General features: G+C 35.4%; 1 protein-coding gene across 1 annotated transcript in view; it reads left to right on the top strand.

Annotated features, from left to right (window-relative positions):
• MALRD1 (MAM and LDL receptor class A domain containing 1) overlaps positions 1 to 15985 on the top strand; it is a 596783-nt gene that overhangs the window by 383033 nt on the left and 197765 nt on the right. The window contains exon 30 of the mRNA XM_067730697.1: positions 754 to 937. Coding sequence (XP_067586798.1) covers positions 754 to 937 — 184 coding nt within the window. The remainder of the gene's footprint in view (positions 1 to 753; positions 938 to 15985) is intronic.

Raw genomic sequence — 15985 nt, forward strand, 5'->3', positions numbered from 1 at the left:
ATAGTTTCTTTGTATTCTGTTGCTGAAGGAAACTTTTGTCTCAAGAGGAGATATTTAAATAATTTTTCTTAGAAAATTAATTTTTCCTTTACCATTGAATAATTTGGTATAAAATAATTATTGTTGGTGCTCATATAATCATTATAGTAGAATTTTATAAATATCCAAAATCATATAATAGAATTTTTGAAATCTGGTCCTAGAAATGATCACTTTCCCTCTGTGCTCAATTCACTTCACAATTTCTTATCATATCCATCAGGGATATGTGATTTCTCCCACATATTCCTCCTCTTATCTCTCTCTTCTCTTTCCTTATGTAAGTTATTTAAGCTCTGTAAAGGAAGGTGCAATACCAATGATTCAAGAACGTGAGTAGAAAGTTGGTGGGAAGGGTACCTAGAGCTGTAAACCCAGGGCACCTGTAAACTGTTCAGATTCCACCAAATATCCATTGAGAATTTTGTGGGCAAGCAAGGAGAAGTGGATTGAACTGAGTAGGCCACTTTCTAATAATGATGTCTCTGAAAATAGCCAAACAAGTTTACTGCTAGTCTTGCTAGTATTGCTTTTGGGAGTACCTAGTAGATTAAGGAGCTTCTGTTTGGATGAGGTAAAATATATCATGAATGTTATCAGTTTTTTTAATCAGTTTTCATTGATCAAATGCTTCTGTTCTAAATAATTGTAGTTGTGTTTTTTTCCTTCTTTTGTGTTTAATCATCTGCCTAATGCAGACTTCTCTACCTTCAGACAGAGAAAGGACTATCAAAAGTATGGCAAGGAAGTAAGCAGAACTCTGGTGATCATTGGCAAAAGGCTGTCATCCTTCTAGGAAAGTTAAGGAATTTTGAAGTCATATTTCAAGGTATCAGAACAAGGGATCTGCGAGGAGGAGCTGCAATTGATGACATTGAATTTGAAAACTGCACGACTGGTAAGTTTCTGGAAAGCACTGCCGTTTGGAAGCACATTTATAATCTAGCCATTTTATCTTTGCTTCATATTTATAAAATGTTCTGCAGTTACGTATTTTGTACATACGTAAAAATCAATCGAAAGAGATCATTTCATAATGGTTGGACTTAGCTACATGTTAAGAGATAATAGTTTCTCCATCCTTTAATTACACAAGTAATTCCTCTCTTCCTTCTGCATCATCCCCTTTCTAACATGCAGCAGTGTTGTCCTTTGAATTAATTTTCAACAAAATTTAAAATGTAAGCCTAATACTCACATACATTTATGTAATTTAATTAATTTTAAATGAATCAGTAAAAAGGGTTAGAAAGCTGGAAGTTAGTGGATATATAAGAAATACATGCAACCAAGTATAATTCAAGCAGAACTTAAATTGAGAGCTCTGCTTAAGGGATTTAAAATGCTACCCTAGCAAGTGAATAGTAACTTGAAAAAATATGCTATCACTTATCATGCTTCTAAATGTGAAGTATAATTACACTTAGATTTTCTTTACAAAACTACCCAGAAAATGTCAAAAATAATTATAAATACATTTGTACAGTTTCACAGCTGGCACAGTTGCTTTCTGAGGAGTCATTCTATCTGATTTCCAAAATAGTACCGTGTGATATATCCTGCCCATGAAAGATATGCCTTCTGTGGTGTCTTACACTGATTCACTTAGAGGCAAGCCCCTGGGACTCAAGAGCTAAACCTGAATGCTGTTTAATTCTGTTGCTGCTTTCATATTAAAATATCACTACACCAAGGCAGTGCAAAAATGTGACTTTGGTTTTTGGTGCTGTTAAAGCATTTGCTCTCTTTATGACCAGGGCTGGTGAAAAGGATTCTGCTTAGGAGTCAGTCTTCTGGAGTTTGAGTCTCTCCCACACACCCCACCATGTTTCCAGCAAAGGCAGCTGATACTCAGCTACTATATATATATATATACATGCATACATACACACACATATACATAGGTACATACATATTACATAAAATCAGAATTCATGCACCCTAGGTGAGCACAGGGGTCACAGAGCTCCAGGTCTCTATGTCAAGCAAAAGACAGGGTTTGGGCTTGGAGACGTTTAGGAGAGGGTTCCTGGACCACAGAAAAGGGGATCTGAAAATATAATCATGAAAAGGTATCTTAGAACATGCTTTTTAAACTCTTTTCTAGTAACTTATTAAACAGGAGAGATTCTTTTTCTCTCAAGGGAAGCAGAATGATTCTTGGATGGGCCGATTCAGGACAGAAGAAAAATGAGAGCTATTATCCCAGCTCTGCCAAGTTTCATGTAGAAATGTGGACTATTTCTTTCCCTTCTTCTCTTAAAGTCCTGTGAAAATTTACATGATTATAACTCATTTCGTTCAGGTTGATCAAACATTCACCGTACTGACTAATACTTTAATGTCTTATACATTTAGTGATATACTACTTTAAGACTTTCTTTGTTATAAATAAAAAGGCAAATTTTGGTTATTCGTAGTGAATATGGTCAACTGTATGTCGAATATATTTTAGGAAGAAGTAACCATTTTTTAAATAGCCAGCCTGCTACAAATAACGAGGATTTTCAGATTATGTTTTAGTTAAGATAGGAAAAAAAAGTATTTTGCAAAAGTTTAAAGGACTATGTTTGGAACTAAAAAACAATGATTTTTTTTGTCCCCCTAGTTTTTATATGCCACTAAAATAGCAGTGCTGTGAAAAATGAGTAACAAGAAAGCAAATTAGAGCATAAGTTACCCTATGTTGTTTTCTAGTATTGCCAACTTGGAAGAGAATGGTATCTGACAAAACACCTAAACATCAGAGAGGCAGTGTAGAATAGTGGTTAGGAACAAGGTGTCCAGTCAGACTACCTGGACGTGGACTCTGGCTCTGCCACCGACTAGCTTGGGTGAGTTTCTTCATTTCACTTTGCCTCAGTTTCTTCATCAATAAAATGGGGTTGATAAAAATAGCACTTCCATCATAGATTTCTGTGAATGTTAAATATGTTGATATATGAGAAGTGCTTAGAATAGTCTTGGCACATAGTAAAATTTATGTATTCCATTTTATTGTTATTTTCCATCATCATTATTATTAACTATGCCATATTTTCAAGTGGTGCTTTATTGTCCCGTATTAGGAAACCAGCTTCAAATCACATGCAAACCGGTCACCATAAAATCTATCATGGAATTGTTGCTGTTCCCCATTCGAGATGAAGAACTTAAAAAATGACAGTGTTTATTTCTCTGTCACATCCTTCCAATCACAATAGAGCACATACTGTATGATACCATTTATATGAAATGCCCAGGATAGCAGATGTGTAGAGACAGAAGTAGATTAGTGGTTACTTAAGGCTAAAGAGCATGGGGTAGGGAGTGACTGCTAATGAATATGGGGTTTCTTTATGGGGTGATGAAAATATTCTAAATTTTTATTGTGATTGTAATACAATTTCATAAATATACTAAACCCATTAAATTGTAAACTTTATATGGGTGAACTTAATGGTATGTAAATGATACTTCAATTTTTAAAAAGTATTTTAAATAATTTTTTTAAAGTCAAAGCCTAGTTAACAAAGCCTATAAGCTATGGAAAACATATGCAACAAAATTAAGTGAAAATACATCCCTATAAAACCCAGTATAAACAGGATCTCTATGCTGTTTATGTCTATAAGAGAGAAGCCAGGAGAATCATGAAAGGCCCAACAGATATTCACTGGAAAAATGCAGTCACGTGGTTTGAGAATGACAGGTAAAACCGGGAGGGGTTTCATCCACTTTTAGAATAAGTGGGTCCAAGGGGTCTGTGGTTAGGTCTGTGGGGCTAGAGCAGTCTAGACCCCATGAAAACTCAAATGGATCCATCAGGATTCCTTTCTAGGACAGTAGCCCGCATTCAAAAACAAAACAAAAAATGAACAAACAAATAAAAACATCCCTGGGAGTAGCATCAAAATTGAATAGACTAAATACAGATGAAAGATAGTGAGGACCCACATCAAAGCGTTGGAGGGGAATAGAGCCAGAAAATTTCAAAAAGCAAATCATATTTTTATAGATTTATATAGAATCTATAGACTTATAATCCTTTTTAGGGTCCTAAGAGACCACCTCTGAAATTTTTCTTGGACTTTCTGACAACTCTGTAATCTTTGCGTATTTTTTTAGACCTCAGAGTAATGCAGAACAAAGTTTTAAATTGATTAAGAGTGAAAGTGGAGAAGGTAGAGGATATAGATGAGATATATATTTGATGGTTATCTACCTTACCTGCAAATAAGAAAGCTACTTGAGCTTCATAGTTATTTTTTACTTTCCATTCAGAAACACAGAACTCAGTTTATTAGATAATATTTAGTACATGGCCAACATAAAGCTAGATATATGCTTTTTTATTTCTTTGCATTCTGAACACATCATGGTGCTATCTTCAATTTGCTATCAAATTTATTGTATTTTTCTAAAAAGAAAAATAAAATACAAGAATAGGCGTATCTTTGTCCTGTCCAAAGATACATTAAGAAGCGTGTCTCCTTTTTGGAAGCAAGTAGCTTATTCATTTTTAAAAAGTGACATTATGAATTCAGTGCTTCCTCTGTTTAAATTCAAGTTGATTTAAAGATGATTTGTACAAAAATCTTATAAAATGCGACCACCAATTCTATGGGATAGAAAAGTGGAAAGAAAATTCATATAGAGAGGAAAGGAATATTCCATCACTGTAATTTATAAAAGTGCCAATTCTAAATTTAAGTGGTTACTCATGTTCAATCAACATTAGTTATTAAGTGCAATCGTTTATTACATACAGCCATCCAGCTGAGTCTACTATTAATACTAAATAGCATTTATGTCAGCTTTGCAACAAGACCATTAGGTGCAAATCCTGGTTTACCCACTTGCTACCTGCTCCATGGTTTTAGGTAAATTATGTAATCTTCCTTTGTCTTATTTTTCTCAGCCGGAAAATGGTAAGAATACTGCTTCCACCTCATAGAACTCTCACAAGGATTAAATCATTTACTTTATACGAAGTACTTTGAAGAATGCATGGTGTACAGAAAGCACTGAATATTTTTGGCTAAAATATAGATGGACAACATTGGCAAAAACCTTGACATTGTTCTAGGCACAACGCCTTTAAACATATCAGCGTTTAAAAGCTTGTTCTGTTCCGTTCACATGTCCAGCAAGCCTTTATCGCTTGGCTAGTCCGCAGAAAACTCTGTGCAATGAACTGTGTGCACCTCCTCGGAGCAGGGCTGAAATGCCTGTGTCGCACAGCGTTTGGCTTTCCTGATTTTTCCATTTCCACTTTCACTGCCCCTTTCTTGACGCCCGGCATTTCCTCCTCTTCCCCGTGTGCCTCTCCCCCGCCACCATGCCTTCTGCTGCCAGGACTGCTCTGTGAACAGTCTTCAAGACACTGGTAAACCCAGGACCTCAGGGTGGGAGCCGATAACATTGTAAGACGTTGCCTTTTCCACTGAAAAATCTAGAAGATCCAACTGAATGATGACCAGTTTTCCATTGGGGGAAAAGGAAGAAATAATTCAGGGACCAGCAAATGCTTCCAGAAGTCAATAAAATCTTCTAAGTAGACAGTAGCACAGTAGCTTCTCTGTCTCTAAATTCATACAGAGCAAAGCACATCATGTTCCCCAGATAATCCTAAATGTGAGAGGAAGGAAATACCTTGGGGATAAAGTCAGAGAAGACAGAATCATTATAATTTCAGATGTTTAGTAGATTGTCTTCACACATAACTTGAAAAGACTTTCCTTTTGGTTGTAACCCCTTAAAAACTGTATGTATGACTTCTAAGTGTACTGTCAGCAGTGATAGATTTGGAGTGAAAAATAGTGGCTTGATGATAATGATTTCGGTGTAGCATCACTCTGAATTAAACTGAACTTGGGAGATCACAAAGCAGTGATTGCTCTATACAGAGTTCACAAATACATAAATCTATGCACAGAACCCTGTAGAGTGACTTCAAAACTTAGCTTCTTCACTTAGTTTAGATGAAAAGCTGTATTTCTTCTCAACACGTGAGTGTTCCAAGTGCTGCATTTAGGTCTCGCACAATTTTCTTTTAAAGTAAATGTGTGTCAGAAAAGAAAAAAGAAAGGAAGATGATAGTCAGTAGAAAAAATAAATATCTCACCCTAATGAAGTAATTAAAAGTGACTTTTATTTTTAATAACTAATGGCTAGATAATATGTAGTGCGTATAACGTAAGGGTACATAAATGATGGATGAATGGGTGGATGGATGGATGGATAGATAGATGGACAAATAGATGGGCAGACAGATGGATTAATAGAAAACATTTATCCAAATCTTGTTATATGTGTTAAAATTCAGAACAGAGCCTTCATTGAGTTACGTTCTGCCGGCAGATGCAGACAGTAAGCAAAGTAATGTGTAATACTGTGTCATGTAGTATTAGGTGCTGTGAATGAGATAGGGAGAAAGTGAGGGAGGATTATCACCCTGATTAGTCAGAAACAGTCTCTGAAAGTTACAGCTGAGCAAAGGCTTAAATGTACTAAGAGGCAACCACGCAAATGCCCTGAATAAAGCACTCCAGGTCTCGGGACCAGCAAGGCAGACTTACTAGGAGGGAGCGTTTTGCTGAAGCAGAAGAAAGTAAGGGTGGGGAGATGGCAGGGGGCCTCATCATGCAGAACTTTGTCATCAGAAACACCTGCTCTGTACTAGCGATCATCTCACAGCACAGAGGGTAAGCAAGCAGACTCCCGAGTCAGCCTTCCTGGGTTTAAATCCTGTCTCTGCCACTTAGCTGCTGTGTGACCTTGAATAACTGCTTATCAGCTCTTTACCTCAGTTTCTTTATGGCAGTAAAAATCGAACCTGCTTTATAGGGTAATTGTGAGGATTTAACAAGTTAATATATGCCAAGAGCTTTGAACAGTAACTCTCTTCGTAGTAACGACTCAGTAAATGTTAGACATGATTATCATTGAAATCCTCACTGTCATGTTTAATTTCATCTTCATTACAACTCTGGAAAATTGAGGGATCCAGAGGTTACACTAAACAATACCAGCCAGCTTGATTTCTTTACTGATGCTTAATGGCACAGAAACAGCCATATTTAGCCGTAACAGCATAAAATACTACTAAAATCATGATGAATACTATGGCGTGAAAGCAATCAGACAACACCTGCCACATCTAGTTTGCCAGTAGTTTCAAATGCTCTTGAAAGAAAACAGGCGATATCAGACATATCACTTGTACTCCTAACAATGATGTGTTTTAGTAACACTAGTTGAAATATTTTAAACGTGGTAAATCCTGTTTTTTAAAAATTTAATGTTCAGCCAGTCTTCATTGTTACATACTTGTTTTATTTTGGATTCAGAAAGTTTTTCAGTAAGAGGAGGGAGGGAAAATAAAACAGGCTTTATGAACGAATGTTACAGGACTTATGAGATCCAGTTCACAGCAGTTTCTTTCTGATTATATGTAACTATTTTTGTTCTAGGTTTGCTTATACACCTTTTGTACATAAGGCTAAAAATTTCTGCCAAGAATTGAAGTAATTTGTTAAATATATTCTATATGTCAGAGCCAATTCATATCTTTAAATTAAACCTGATACTTTCTGTGAAACTTTATCTGTTGGCTGGTGAAATGCCCAGTGGTTCTCAAATAGTCCTGAAAAAGATGATGAAAAAGTAGACTTTACTTGAAGTAACTACTTTACATTTCTGCAAATATCTTTTCTTGATTAACAGAAAGTATCAAAGTCATGCTTAAAGATATTTCATTATAATAAATATATATCCTGATTATATCCTCTCCCAACTTACATATCAGTATCAATAAGATATCCATCCATACAGAAATGCATCTTTACTAAGTATATACCGTATATTATGCAGAAATTAAGCATTTTGACTTTTCAGTCAAAGAAAGGTAACTAATTTTTATTGATTCAAAAGTTTAATTCTTTATCTAAAGGGAAGAATGGTGATCTCAATTCACTGACTTATAAACAAATTACTATAAAATTTTTAAACCTACCATTGTACGTTATAGAGATATTTACTATTTTCAAAGTATCCATTTTCTTCCCTGTGTGTCCCAGACCCTTTCGGGTAGGTGGATCTGTGTCAAAAAGCTCTGGCCAGAGTGCTGTGAGGAAGTGAGGTGTGTCACTTCCAGGTTGAAGCATTTCCAAGCTGGTGTACAGCCCACCTGGTCTCCCTTCTGCTGCTGTGGTAGAGGACACCTCATTTTCCAGGTGAAGTGTCTACATCTGCCTGGTCCCCTTGAGTCTGTAGAGGAAAGTCCCTCTGCCAACTTGTTTTAGACATATATAGCAAATGACCCAAAAAGTGGTGTTTTTGAGATATGGAGATTATCTTTCAAGTGTCTTATAATCTAGTCAGATCTAACTAACACACCATGCAATTTCCTACCTTAAATAGAAGAATATTATTTACAGTTAGGGCTATGATATAAAAAATATATGTACCCTTCAGTTTCTAATACTCCAAATATGTTAAGAAAGAACATCTAACAGCATCCCTGGCTCCAGTCTTATGGGGAAAATAGTCAGAAAATGAAGTCCACACTAAGCAAAATTCAAAACCAATAAGTAGAGAGAGTCCTTGTGGCATCAACCCTCACCTTCCGGTCATTGACAGCTGTAGCCCTCACTTTGCTTTACTGCTTGAATTGATTTGAGCCAGGCCTCAGGGGAGAGACTTCTTTGTCATGGTCAACCAACAACGTTGCTCTTCATTAAGCCTGAGAGCCAAGTTATTTGCTTCTCATAAAATCAGGGAATAGATTCTTATTCTGGTTCCATGACCATATTTTAGACAATAGAACTAAGTAATTGAGTTTATTATATCTTTAATCACTATTTTTAATTAAAAAATCAAAACCATGAATGGATCTAATTAATGTTGTGTTTAAGGCAATCATTATTATATACCTAAAAAATATCAGATATTACTTTATCTTTCAATAAGCTTGATAAAATTAGCATTTCAATGTCAAAAGGTCTACATTTAAAGATGTAACTGTAATCATATCATAGTGATAAACTGAATATTATAATTAATGTGATTATACTTGATTATAATCAAGCACAGTGATATAACTTGGCTCGCTCATAATATTAAGAAAATACAATTACTTGAACATACGTTTTAGTAAGCCTTAAATAGCCCTTGAAATGTCCCTAGGTTCAAATGAAGGCTGCTGTAAAGCTGAATCCTAACATTATCCTCTGTTCATGCAATTTCTAAGTAGAATTTGTTTCAATTACAATGAACATTTCCCCACTTAATATCTAGGTCGGTAAGACCATCACATAGAAAATTTGTGACAATATGGCATTTCAATTTTTACTGAATTATGTTTTATTAATTATTTTCTAATCAAAATGAATATTAATGTTTATCAATGAGACTTCCATTTTACACTGATATAGATATACTTTTTTCATTACACTATTGAAAGATAAACTCTTCAGTCCTGAAACAAATGTGTGTAGCTACAGGTGGTACTCAAAATAAGTAGATGTGGAACTCAATAAATTTATATCCAGGTGGTTCCAACATAAATAGGTTTCAACTAAATCCACAGGTATTTATACATGCACAAATATTAGGCCAGGACCAGAAACCAATTTTTTGTCTATTTGATGAAACACACACACACATACCTATACACAGAGGCATGCATGAGTTTCTAAAAAGTCTCCTATTTTGAATGATCACATAAAAGGGCTTATGGGAAAACAGGATTAGGTCAAACCACTATAAGCATAGATAACTGAGTTATATAGCACTAGCATAAACAAAAGCAACCATAATAAAAATACAGGCACAGTTTAAAGCATGTTAAAATCCTAATAAATAGAGGAACTTTTCACCAAATGTGCTACTTTACCTAAAAAGGTGGGTAGGGTACGATGCAAGGAATCATGATGAAAGGGTGGTATAAAAAAGAGTTTAAGACTGTTGAATTATGGAGACATGGGAAGAGTGACAAAAGACTAGGAAAAATTTTTAAAAACATACAACAAATAAGCATTTCCAAGAGAGCATGTGGAGAAACAGAGAAAAGAAAGACGGGGTGAGGTGCGTACTCAACAGCCCGTCATTCTTCTGTGGCTCTCCGGCTCAGCTGTGTTAGTGTCCTTCCCTCTCATCTGCTATGCCTTGGAGGCACAAGACATTACTGTAGAGGGAAGAATCATGCAGGCATCGACACAAATTCTGTGTTGTATTGACTTAATTCCTTTGCTGATTAGTTGCATACGAACGTCACTGTTTTACAGACCTGCGTAGCATACGTGAACTTCAAGACAATAGAAGGAAACTAATATATATTGAACACCTACCATTGTGGGTGACATCATGAAACTAGACCCAGCACATCTCTTTTAAGAAGGGAATAAAGATGTTTAATACAGAAGGGGTTCTTGAGGGATTTGAGCAAAATGAGTCACACAGATTGTTTGGAAAGTTGCCTCAGAGGAACTGGGAAATACAGTTTTAAACTGTTGGTTAAAAGGTCAGGAAGGAGCTCAGCAAAAAAAAAAAAAAAAAAAAAGCGTGGTTTGGATTTCTTTCCCGCATTTACTTTTTGGCCTTTCAGTCTTTATACATCCTCATGATCATTTCTGGGAAACCTCTAGTTTAATCATATCTAGTTTAATTGCCAGTAGCGTCAAACATAAAGAGTTTATTTAAGGGTATGAGGAACCTCAGGAAAGCCGAGCTCAGGAGTGCAGTTCAGCTTCAGGAAGGTTCTAAAACCAGGGATTGAAAAGAGCGAACTTGAGCTGTGATCTTTCTGTGCCTCTTGTCTCTCTCAACTGCTTCCCTCTGCACATCTGTTTCGGGCCCCTCTCTGTGGAACCAGCTTTCTATGCTTCACCATACATAGGCAGGAAATGTGACTACAGTGCAGGATTCAAGAGCCTCAAAACGCTGTTGCAAAAACCCAGTAGTTATATTTCTAAATTCTCTGGTAGGTGATTACAATTGACCTATCTTGGGTCAAACAGCCATCTTCAGACTAGTTAACTAGTCTGATGTCAGGGATATGTACCAACATGCCTACTGAGCTCCCACCTTGGTGACCATATGGATGAGGGGATGAGAGGGAGTCATCAGATGAAGGAAGTGGGGTAAACAAGTCCCCTCTAGACTCACTGAACACATATTCTTAGAATAGTATTCATTCAACAAGTACAATACCTCCACAAATAAGTATACAGATGAGTTGGTTATTCCAATAGATGGCTGGTCTAATGGAGTAGGTAAAAAGTAATAAATTGTGCTAGAGTATTGCAATAGAAATAGAGAGGGGAAGATGGCTGAATGAACTAGTCGGGGGAGACTCTAGCTCAGGATGGATGCCTGTCAAGCTCCCAGCTGGCAGGAAAAAAATAAGCTAGGAGAAAACAGCAAAGGGCACACACCAAGTGTCCTTTAAAAGGTTTCCTTGAAGCTGTTGCACGTCAATTCCACCTATAACTAATTAGCCAAAATTTTGTTGCATGGTCAAACTGGAAGGAAATCTATGAAATGTGTTTATTCAAAACTAAGGATGAGGAAGGAAATGAACATTTGTTTAGAGAGTGACTAGCCGACCACCAGTTCCTACTAGGTAATATCCCAGCCTAAGGGTATACGAAATTATGACTTTAATATATATTGTCAATAAGAATGATTATTAAGGGCTTCCCTGGTGGCGCAGTGGTTGAGAGTCCACCTGTCGATGCGGGGGACACGGGTTCATGCCCCGGTCTGGGAAGATCCCACATGCTGCGAGCGGCTGGGCCCGTGAGCCATGGCCGCTGAGCCTGCGCGTCCGGAGCCTGTGCTCCGCAACGGGAGGGGCCGCAGCAGTGAGAGGCCCGCGTACCGCAAAAAAAAAAAAAAGAATGATTATTAAAATGTAAATTTCCACTGGCAACCCTTCATCCACTGTTTTTGCTGTTTCTTCACATGCCACCCGTTAAGGTTGCTTATTGCTTTGTTCTCCTCAGCCTTTGTCCATGTTCGCCTGTCTCCATAATTCAACACCTTGAACCTTTCTTAAACCCCCATCTCTTCCATCAAGATTGCTTTCCCTTTTTAGTTTAGATAAATTAATTTATCTATTTCTTTAAATCCTGCTCAACATTGGTTTTCATTCGATTTCTGCAAGGAGTTTTTTTTTCTAATTTAGTAGATGAAATGATATAGCATTTTAATTTACATATGTGGTTAATAATGCAGTTAAATCTCTTTCTAAACCAGTAAGCCTGTTGTTGGTCATTCACATTTCATCTTTTGAGAACTGCCCATTCATTTCCTCGTCAAAAATTTCTGTTGAGCTGTTTGCTTCTTGTATTGATTTGGACATGCTTTTTCTTCACTAATTATATAAACATTCTTTTATAAGATATATTTTAAGTATGCTTTTCTTGCTTTTTATTGTCCTTTGATATTGTTTATGGTACTTTTGATGAAGACATCCTCATCCAATTTATTTAATCTAATTTAATCAAGATTTTACTTTATAAGTTTGCTTTGTTGTTTAGCTTAAGAAACACCCTCAGATTAAATACTCTTCATGTTTCTTTCTGTTTTCCATCTTTACATTTTGGTGCTTATATTTAAATGTTCTTGAACCATAATACTTCATCACCACATATATTTTTATTAACTTTAATTATGCTTTATATTTTTGGTTATTCCTTCTTCCCAAGTGTTCTACCAAAAAGAAAAGTCACTGTAAGATTGTTTGTTTGTTTGTTTGTTTGCTTTTTTCCTTTGCAACATGCTGGTACATTTTACTTTCCTAGTATTGTAATCTACTCTTTTCTTTTTTAATCTGTTGTACTTTGCACTGAGGGAACACCCTACATTCATTTCAGTTTTTTAGTTCTTAGTGGTTAATTAGAATTCTCTTAATTGTCCCAATCTAATGGAAATTAAAACGTGGAATTAGGTGATTATCCTGATTATCAAAGACTCATGGGAATTCATTTGGAAGGGTGATGCTTTCATTTTCTTAATTGCTTTAAATATAAGCATAGCCCAAAGTATTAAAAGGGTCTTTTAATCTATAAAAAGCTAAATGTGTTGGTTGAACTAATAAAAAAAGAAAAGAAAAATATGAAAGTATTAATTAATAATTTTATTATTCATTAATTGATTTTTTACTCTTGTTAATATATTTCTAGGTCATTTTAGTGTGTTATTTTATGCCTAGATATATTTTTATGGGTTGAATCATTGAAAGTTATCTCATATATTAAATATTATAAACACATTGAAATAAAATTTAGTGGAACACAGCTTTCTTTGAGCATTGGATGCGATTGCCCAATACGTTATGCAGTGTCTGAAAGAGATCATGAGAACATAACATATGCTCAGTAAAGCATATGGAGGCCTTCAAAAAGGCATAAAACAGCCCCAGTGTTTAGATGATCTGAAAAATTCAGAATCTCCAACTTTCCAGGATTGGTCAACTTCTTTCTCTCTCTCTCTCTCTTTTTCCCCCACTCTTTCTTTTTTTCTTTTTCTTTCTTTTTTTTTAACCATGTTTGCTTTCTGTTGTGAAATGCATCAGTGTTTGTGGCCCTTAACTCTGGCCTCACACCAAAATCTCTTGGGGAGCTTAAAAGAATCTCTCTTCCAGGCCCCATTCCAGACCGATTAAATCATTATCTCTGGATGTGAGTTCCAGGCATCCATAATTTTTAAAGCTTCAGATGATTCTAATGTGCAGCCAGCTGTATGAGCCCTTATTATACATATAAAAGTGTATTTTAAATGTGTATTTTTAGCTTAATATTAAAATAAAATGATTCCCCCAAGTTACTCTACAGAAATTATGCATATTACCTGTACTTCAGAAATCCTTATATGCACTTCTCCAATCATATATTTTTCCACTAGAGGAAATCATTACCCTGCCTTTTATGATAATCATCTTCTTGAATTTAATTTTAATTTTGGCATAACTATATTCCTAAATCATATTATTTAATTTTGTCCAGTTTCATACTTTATGTAAATAGAGTCATACCGTAAAATTGTATGTATTTTTGGTGACTTGTTTCTTTTTTAGCTAAAGTTTTTTTGAGATTCTTCACTATGCATGAAACTGTGACTCATTCATTACCTCAATTTTATGTATTTATGAATGACTATTCCTAGAACAAGAAAGAATTTAGTTCTATTTCTAATTTTTGCTTTTACTGAAATAAGTGCTGAGAAACCATATTCACATAAGATTGTGATGTTTGTTAAGATTGAATTTTGTTACAGCATCGTCCTTCCAGTGCTTGAACTGGATTGCCAAAAATATAAGTCAAAAATCACAATATTTTATAATCAAAAATTATTTTTTGATCTAGCATCTGAAAACTAAGTCACTGTTCAAATTTTTGGAAGCGACAAGTTAGAAACCACTTGACTTATAAAAGCATTTTTTACAATATAGTCAGTAGAATTATTCATTCTCTCAATTTCTGGGAATAATATCCAAGAATGATTTACCTAACAAGACTTAAAAAGACACTATTAGTAATCCTTTTTCCTCTTCCATTTAGTGGCTCCTTTTTTGACATAATATACTCAAAGATATGAGAAATTTGAAACAAATAATATACCTTTGTCAATGATTTGTGATAAAATAAGTTTATTCACCACATGATTCAAGCATACTTTACATGTTACTAAACAACCAGTGGGTCACTGAAAAAATCAAAGAGGAAATTAAAAAAAAAACAAAACTGGAGACAAATGAAAATGGAAACACAACAATCCAGGATCTATGAGACACAGCAAAAGCAGTTCCGGGAAGGACATTTATAACAATACAGACCTACCTCAAGAAACAAGAAAATTCTCAAGTAAACAAGCTAACCGTACATCTAAGAGAACTAGAAAAAGAAGAATAAACAAAACCTAAAGTTAGTAGAAATAATAGAGATCAGAAATAGATGAAATAGGAACTAAAAAAAAAAAAGATCAATGAAACTAACAGCTGGTTCTTTGAAAAGATAAATAAAATTGTTAAATCTTTAGCCAGACTCATCAAGAAAAAAGAAAGAGCACCCAAATTAATAAAATCAGAAATGGGGACTTCCCTGGTGGGGCAGTGTTTAAGAATCCACCTGCCAATGCAGGGGACATGGGTTCCAGCCCTGGTCTGGGAAGATCCCACATGCTGCGGAGCATCTAAGCCCATGTTCCACAGCTACTGAGCCTGCATGCCACAACTACTGAAGCCTGCGCGCCTAGAGCCCAAGCTCTGCAACAAGAGCAGCCTGCACACCGCAGAGTAGCCCCCGCTTGCCACTACTAGAGAAAGCCCACACGCAGCAATGAAGACCCAAAACAGCCAAAAATAAATAAATATATTTATTTATTTAAATAAATAAATAAAATAAAATCAGAAATGAAAGAGAAGTTACAACCAGCACCATAGAAATACAAATGATCGTAAGAGAGTACTATGAACAATTAAACTCCAATGAAATGGACAACCTAGAAGAAATGGATAAATTCCTTAAAACATACAGTCTCCCAAGACTGAATCAGGAAGAAAAAGGAAATATGAATAGGTCAGTTACCAGTAATAAAGTTGAATCAGTAATAAAAAACAACAACAACAAAAGTACATGAAAAGATGGCTTCACAGGTGAATTCTACCAAACTTTTAAGAAGACATAACACCTTTTCTTCTCAAACTGTTCAAAAAAAAAATTGAAGAGGAAGGAATGCTTTCAAACTCATTTTAAGAAACCAGTATCACCCTGATACCAAAGCCAGACAAAGACATCACACAAAAAGAAAATTACAGTCTAATATCACTGATGAATATAGACACAAAAATCCTCAACAAAATATTAGCAAACTGAATTCAGCAACACAGTAAAAGGATTATACACCATGATCAAGTGGGATTCGTTCCAGTGATGCCAGGATGGTTCAGTATCACAAATCA

Source organism: Pseudorca crassidens, chromosome 1 (genome assembly GCF_039906515.1).
Source record: "Pseudorca crassidens isolate mPseCra1 chromosome 1, mPseCra1.hap1, whole genome shotgun sequence".
Lineage (NCBI taxonomy): Eukaryota > Metazoa > Chordata > Mammalia > Artiodactyla > Delphinidae > Pseudorca > Pseudorca crassidens.